This window comes from Lycium ferocissimum, chromosome 2 (genome assembly GCF_029784015.1).
Source record: "Lycium ferocissimum isolate CSIRO_LF1 chromosome 2, AGI_CSIRO_Lferr_CH_V1, whole genome shotgun sequence".
Taxonomy (NCBI): domain Eukaryota; kingdom Viridiplantae; phylum Streptophyta; class Magnoliopsida; order Solanales; family Solanaceae; genus Lycium; species Lycium ferocissimum.
In genome coordinates this window covers 39,794,636-39,802,992 of record NC_081343.1, presented here as the reverse complement: position 1 = coordinate 39,802,992, position 8,357 = coordinate 39,794,636, and the positions used below count along the sequence as shown (strand labels likewise).

The window sequence follows — 8,357 nt, the reverse complement described above, 5'->3', positions numbered from 1 at the left end:
GTTTCCAAATGCAAAATACATTTGCTTTTGGCAACCTTGATCTATTTGTTTTTTTCTTTTGCCATTTTGGTGAAATTTCGTAGAATTTATTCTTTACGTTTAGTTGTATTGTATTCGTAGGACTATGCGTTTACAAACTTAACGACAAATGTGTACTTTTGTTACATCATTCATAATTTTGTGAGTTTCATAATATATACTTCTTTCTTGTCATAAAATTTTTTGCTCATTCAAAGTATAGGTGGAGGTTAATTTTGTATCTTAACTGGTGAAAGAGTTTAATTTTGTATTCTTAACTGGTGAAATGATCCAGCCGAAAAGTATTCTCTCTTTGAGCAACTCCAAAAACATTTGGCTTAGTTGAAAGACGATTAAGCTCGAGTTACAAAAGCTCAAGCGGCAAACAATTGAATTCTGTATGAATCTTATCAGTATAAGGGAAAACTTACCTACATTCTTTAAAGAGATTTTCACACTATACAACAGGTCAAAGTGGTCGATATAAAAAGATGACCTTAGTCGTTATTTTTATAGACTCTAGTCAGTATAATTTGTGTAAAATCAGCGTGTAGACAATATGCATTGATTATACAATTAATATATATTTATTATATACTTGATATATACTTATTATACGTTGAATATACACTTAGTCACTTACGCCAACAAACTCACAAAATTGTGAATGATGTAACAAAAGTACCCATTTGTTGGCGAAAAGGTAAGTTTGAACCAAAGATTGTTCTTAAATTACAATTATCGTCATATATAATAAAACAATAAATCTGCAACAACAGGGAAGTAAAACCAGTCTTAACCTCATTCCCATATCTAAGTCAAAGACACAGGGAAAATGCACCATTAGCATATATAAGTGTACATAACCAGAGTAGAAAACTTACATTATGGTTCATTACATTTTACAAGAACGTAATAAAAGAGGACTACATCCATTGATATTATCAACATACAAGTCGAAATATCGCTAAACCTAGACCACAAAAATAAAGTATGAGAAGGATACAATTGACAAATCAACTAAGTAATACAATTGAGAAAATCAAATAAGTAAACTCAAAGAAAACTATTATTACTACAAAGTAAACATCCAGGCAGGCTTATATCACTACGCTCACGGGAAGACAATCCAAACCTTAGTCGGTGCCTATTATTTGATTATAACACGTGATCTGCTAATCGCATTTAATCACAATTAATGATATTGAAAATTTCATTTTGAAGAACCAGTAGGAAGTTTAGCTGAGTCTTTATTAGCAGGGTTGAGCATATCCCAAGCTTCAATCCACGTGACCATCGCATCTGCAAGCTTCAGAAAATAGGGGTCTACTTTACCGAGCTTTTCTTTGACCTGCTTAGACAGTTCCACATAGCACTTTTGCACAGAAGTACAGTCTTTGGAGAAAGTATGTGACTGGAAGAAAGGAATGATTTCTTCTTGCCAGAAAATGCCAAGGTATTCCTTCTTCAAGTTCACAAAGGGATTGCTAGCCTTGCTGTGATAGATGTAGGGTAATCCAGTCTTGATTCCCAATCCCAAGTGATCACAAATTACCTGAAAATTGTTCAATAAAATAAAACTTTCTTTCAAAATCACTTAAGAGTTTAGCTTTGCATACCGACAATGTAAGAAATTTAACGTTATCAGATCACTAAATGATAACTATAAATATAATCATCCATAAGAAGTAAAATTATTAACCTAAAAAAATAAGACAGATTACCTATTACGACATGTTAAATACATTATAATGTAAATATTTATATACTATTGATGTATATAATGAAATCTAAATTACTATACCATCTAAATAGAAGAATTGAAAAGTAAAGCGGTTTTCACATAGCATAGCAGCCACAAGCACACAATAAAATATATTTTTGATTTTAGTTTTTAGCCAGTATAATCATTATATAATTTGTGTATAATTAGTGTGTATACATTATAGACGATTGCATACTTATTATACACTCAGCATACACCAACGATGACTACAAATGGTTATGACCAGGCGGGTGAATCTCTTTTCTAATCGCCTAACTGAAAACGTTAAGATTGTAAAAGTAAATGACAAAGAAGAAATTGCACGATTTTCCCTTCAAATGGGTTGGTCTTTAATTTTTGACCTTCAAAATTGAACTGATGTCTTGCAGGCCATAAGTTCTTCAAGTGTGTGTGGCATAACTCGTGGGATATTATGGTGCGAAAATATAATCAGGGGCAAATTAAAGACCGGCACAAAATAGGGACAAAGTTCTTCAAGTGTGTATCGCACAACTCGTGGAATATTAGGGGCAAATCTTAAAGACCGGCACAAAATAGGGAGAAAAGTGAAAATGACCCAATGACAAACCTTGCAGCACCAACCAGCCCACATATCATCATAACGTCCAATGGGCTGGCCATCTCCCATGAGTCCAAAGTACATTGCTGGGCCGATAAGCTCACGGTCAAATGCCAGATTCATACCACACATTGGGAAAAGGGTGCCCTTTGGGATTGTCAACACCATATCAACGTACCTGTTCAACCAATATTTACCACAAGTTAAAAACTGGGATTAAGTTGGATGGATCTAAGTTGTTACATATCACAGAAACGAGAAAGCAGAGTTGATTAAGTTTTACAAATTAGCGATGTTAAAATATTTACTCAATTACATTACTTGTAAAATTATTACAAGTAAATTCTTATAATAAACACTATAACTGATAATCTAGTAAAAATGATACTCCAATTAACTTGCTATTACAAATAGAACTACCCTGATAGTATATATTTTTTTATATTGTCGGAGTACATAACTAAAATCAAAAAGGATATGTAAAGAGTCTTTGGGGTTTATTTTATTGATACTGAATTTATACTACTAGGGCTCGTTCGGTTGCTAGTTAGAGTTTTGCATGTATTAGTTATGTGGGGTTTAGACGCATTAGTTAGTTATGCATTAGTTATGTGGGGTTTAGACGCATTAGTTAGTTATGCATTATTTATCCATACATTAGTTAGTTATGCATTTTTTATCCATACATTAGTTATTGCATCTTCTATCTCGTATAAAATAAATATAAATTGACTTATAACTTATACATATTTTATTTATATGGGACTGTAAAATGATAACCAGACACCATACGAGGTGTGCTGAATTTTATACAAAGCAATAAAAAAGCTATTAGACATGGTGTTAACTATACTGATTTTAATAAATGAATAATTCCCTTTCTAACCAACAATCAAACCACCACTCAGTGTATTGTAATAGATTATAACATGTTATATATTGCACCTATAGGCTATTAAATTAGGTAATTTTAAACTGATAACGTAAACACTTACACAATCAGGTCACTTGTAATTAATTACTATAACCACATCTCTATGATCAGCTAGCATTGATGAAGATAATTGCTAACGTGGCATAATAAGTTAAATTACACTGATAATGTGAAAAAGGGACCTGGTGTTCCTCTCGAGAGGCTTGACGAGCTGTGTAGGTGCATCATAATCAGGGATGTTGAGCCACAGGCCATGAGACACTGCTGTCGGCACGCCCTCCCTAAGGCTGAAAGGGTATCCACGCACAAAATCAGCGCCATCCCTAAAAGGGTCATACAAAGTGTTGAAGAAATTGGGAGTAGATGGGCACAAAAGGTTCTTTATGTGCTGCTCCAGCGCGTTGATGTCTTGCCCACTTGGGTCCTTTGCAACCTATGCAAAATTTCAAGTTTTTCCAAAACACAAATAAGATGCATTACTAATATCTATTCATCATAAGATTTGTAATTAGTGCAGATTCAGAAGAAGTGTAATCTTATCGTACATATGTACTTTTAATTTAATTTCTTTTCGTTTGTATGAATATTTTTAGCTAAAAGTAATAATTAAGTTTGATTGAACGCACATGATTTGATAAGTTATGGAGACACCCTTCTCCAAGGGTGTCATCCTACGCTGCTTCCCTGAAAGTATATATCCTAAACTATTTTTAATGAAACCTATGCATTTATATATTTGACTAGCATCGCTTTAAATTAATGTAAAATGAACACCAATTTGAGGCATGAAGTAAAGATTTATTAACATTTACAATTCCCGTCGACCTAAAATTATAGACAACTTGAGTTAACGATAATAGGTCAACATAACATGCACGAGATCTTGCATACGTTACTGGACTCGATCTAGATCCACCTTTTGCATTTGTCCATGTAAGCATTATTACATTCTAGTGAACATGTAAAACTTCGATCTAATTTATAGATCGACACCCATAGTATCGATCATAATTTTTTTTTCTAGGTTATAACTAATCTCATACTTTATTGACTGTTATTTTATAACTTTTAAGTGATTTGAATAGTGTAAAAGTTCTTTCACACGGAGAAATAAAAAAATACATGCTAGAATGAGAGAGAATGGAAGGTGGAAAAAGAGCTTACAAAGCAATCATCATCAATGGTGTAGATATACTTCTTCTTGGACACCATGTAACCGAAGCAGCGGCAAGCAGAGTCCTTGAAGGAAATGCAAGAGGACCTAGGACCCAAGATCTTGTTAATATCATTGCGATTGTATAGTTCATAATCAAAGCCATCAGGGACCTTAATGGTCTTTGAAGGATCACCATCTTGAACGATGATAAGATGGTATGGTTCAAAGAAAGGCCTCCACATTTCCAAGAAATCCAAGTTTCTTATTGTTGGTATCACGATATCTAGTTCATCTTTCAAAGCAGCAGAAGCCATTGTACTAGCTAAGTATTTTTACCCAGAGAGAGAGGAAAGAAATAATATATGAGTGTGATAAAGAAAAAGAGTGGTTATATTTATAAGAATAGTGAAGTGAGGTGTTGGCATGAGCAGAGGGATTGGCGGGGGACGTTCAAAAGAGACAATGATCCGTTACTTACGTTGGTGGGAGGCCTAGTTTTCTTTTCTACAACTAGTATTGTACTTTTATATCTTTTTACGTTACTTAAAAGTTATAATTGTGGAATTTGTTTATAATTACTCCATGAGTTAATAAACTAAAAAATGAGAGAGTAGTAACATGAATATAACTAGTTAAATAGTAAGATCCCAATAACATAAATCAGAGCAGTTTCTAACTAATTACTTTATTCGATTTCGATAATTAGAAACGTATTCCTTGTTTTTTTTTTTTGGTCTGGTGCGAGCACGTACAACTTGATAATTAAGCATTACATTGCATAAGATCCAAATAGCTCTTCAACTACTTGCAGCTGATCTTACAAAGTGTTTTCGTATTTTATTTGTCGATCTCTGCGCGATTTTTTATCAATCATTCGTAAAAATAACCATATAATTACAAGCACATTTGCAATGAGTCATACTATTTCATAAAACCGATCTCTCCCATTGACAAATGAGGTAGAGCTTTTGGCTCGAGATTTGATGTGCAATACGTGATGTTTAAAGAAGGCTTTAAAACCATGAGGCGCGCATGTGATATTCTTTAGATTAAAGCAAAGGGAAAAATAGAAACAACAAATCGTGAACTAATAAATAAGTTGACTGGCAAATCGTTGGGGACTTTTAGTGGAGTTGAAGTAGGTACAATTGCACGTTTATATTCATGGCCAGATACAATGGCGTTACGTTTAAGACTTTAAGTGTTCTAAAACCTTTTTTCTTTTAACTTTTCTAATTTTTTGAAATTTATTTTCAACCAAGCAGATAATATAAATGTTATTTAACCAAAAAAAAGTATAAATGTTAACTAGTTTATTTTATATTTACGATATGCTCAAATGCTATTAGACCAAATAGAAGTGAGACAACACTTTTTAGTGAAAACAATGGTACTGAATTTATATTGTTATGTTCCTAGGTCCTTTTTAAATAGTTCTGTTTTCAGGTTACTAGTTATGAAAATTCCCCGTGAGATTTGTTACACCTTGTACTTTTGTACGTCGAATTTTGCTATAAGTTAATCGACGTAGACATGGAAAATGAGACTATCCTTGAAGCTATGAGAGACTAGTCATGCTAATGCTAAGTATACGAGAGTTTAAAACAAGTATCGGAGGGTTTGAGGCTATATTGAAGGGTTTAGAGGCTAAACGAATCGAAGAGAATATGTTTCGACGAAAATCGAGTTTTGGACAACCTTGTACGGGCTGTACAAATGGGATACGGCCCGTATTTCTCGGGCCCTCCACCGTATGTCTTAAGCAGAATCTTGAATATTTCCTAGACCAAGTATGGTCCAACATACGGCCCGTACAATTGACCGTACATTGTGGCGATTTAATTTTAGTTTTGCTTATTTAATTCGTGGATCACTTTGTGATTTCATTTCTCATCATTTACAGACCCAAAACACTCCCTAACCCTCTCCCTAAGTTCCATTACTAGATTAGGTTAAATCCAAGGTGAATCAAGGTGATTCACACTCCAAGAAGTTAAGGAAACTTTGCTAGAGTTGAGTTGGTCTTTCTTGTGGCGAAGTTGGAGTTCCTTTATGGTGAAGTAATTTGGAGTTGGGGCTGTCCTTGCTTATTTAAGGTAAGATTTCATCTCTTCTACATGTAATTAAGTTTGTTTAGGCTTTGATTAACGTGTTGGATGAAGAAATTGTACAAAGAAAGCTAGAAATTATATTGGATTTGTTATAGGTGTTGTGGACTGATTTGTGTTGTTCTTGGTCTATGATTTGGCAGGAAATTATGAGGGGTGATTTGGAATGTGTTATTGTGATTGTTGTGGTTGATGTTCTCCATGTTTATGAAACAGGAAAATTAAGTAGTATAGTTGGTATATTATGTATATTGAATTGGTTGTGGTTAGGACCCTTGAAGTATAGTTTGACTTGTTATTGATGGCTCTTCTTGTTGTTTTGGTTATTAAGTTTAGGGTTGGAGGAGAAATAGAGGAGATGATGACCGAATCATTGTAGAAAGGAGCTCGTCGCTCGATATACGTGTTACACCTCGAAAAATTTCATGTCGTCGTGTGGTGGATAGACTAATGCAGGGTGAGATGTATGCGATGTCCCTACAAGTAAGAAAGGTTACTTAACGGTTATAATTAAGATTCCAAAGACGTTTGAGGCAAGAGAAGAAAGCTCGTTGAAGAATGCCAAGTATAAATCGAGTCTTGAAAGAGGTTTGAAAGTACCGAGCTAATGTTGATTTAATGATGTCTTGAGGAAAAGTTATAACGCTCCCTAGGTTGTTAATGAAGTGCTAAACAAGTGCTAAGAAGGTTCCATAAGGATTGAGATCAAATGAAACGACGGAAATAATTTCAGACTAGTGGAGTTATATGACCACTTATACGGTCCGTATAACCCAACAGAAAAGATGTTTTCCCTGATGGTGAAATACAGACACTTATACGGGCCGTATAGGGTCCGTATAAGTCCCGACGGGCCGAATAATTTCCAAGTATAAATACATGTTCCCACTTAATTTTCGTTATTTTCAGCTATAAAACCTGGACCTGCAAGGTTCTCGTATTTCACTAGCATAAATCCAAGGCAACTCGGGATCCAACATTATTAATCGAAATCAAGTGTAAGGAAGCTCTTTTGGAGTTGCTAGAAGTCAAAATTTCTTTGGAAGAAGAACTAGGGTTTTCTTGAAGTGAAGCATTTCTATCCAAAACCCGTTTCCCATGCTTGATCAAAGGTGATTTTTATGATCATTCATGTTATTTAGAATATTGAAGGGTTGAAAGACTTAGATTATGGAAGGAAGTAGGAATATAGAGGCTGATTGTGAAATAATCTTTGTTCTTGAATAGTAGTTTGACATGAACCATAATTCTTGGTCTAGAAGCAGGTATAATCTTGTTATAAATGATATTAAGGATATTGGAGAAGCATTATATGAGGATGAATGTGGTGTTGTGTTATGGCCATGGTTATGGATGACCTTGAGAGGGAATCGAGTGTGAATAATGATTAACTTAATGAAGCATTGATTATGATATTGTGGATGTGTTGTTGATGTTTGGAAGTTGTTATATCATATGGAGGAAGTTGTAGAAATAAAAATCTTTGCCCAATTTTCGTTAGCTTTAGCTTAAGCTTAAGTATGTTTCCGATTATCTAATCTTAGTACGAACTCTCTTGAAGGTAGAATCGTGAACATTGGAGGAAAGCGCTTAATTGATAAAGTTAGAGAGACCTGTGAGGTATGTAAGGCTAGTCCAACTTCTTTCTCCTAAGGCATGATCTGCAATATGACTTCCTTATCTTTCTATGACTCTTTTATATTTCGGAAACTATGAAGTCTATGATTAATAAAGGCTTCTGTGAAATAAAGACAAGAGATGCGTTATGAATATGACAATGATGATGATGAGCCTAA

The 8,357-nt window shown here is 34.1% G+C and overlaps 1 protein-coding gene across 1 annotated transcript; it reads right to left on the bottom strand.

The window, feature by feature from the left end:
• Positions 1–845: 845 nt before the first annotated feature.
• Positions 846–4,814, bottom strand: LOC132048038 (probable UDP-arabinopyranose mutase 2). The gene is made up of 4 exons (XM_059438987.1): positions 4,462–4,814; positions 3,480–3,730; positions 2,373–2,541; positions 846–1,573 (listed from the first exon to the last, which is right to left on the bottom strand). Exons 1-4 carry the CDS (start codon positions 4,765–4,767, stop codon positions 1,232–1,234), a joined length of 1,068 nt encoding a protein of 355 aa, XP_059294970.1. The 5' UTR covers positions 4,768–4,814; the 3' UTR covers positions 846–1,231.
• Between the last annotated feature and the right edge of the window lie 3,543 nt (positions 4,815–8,357).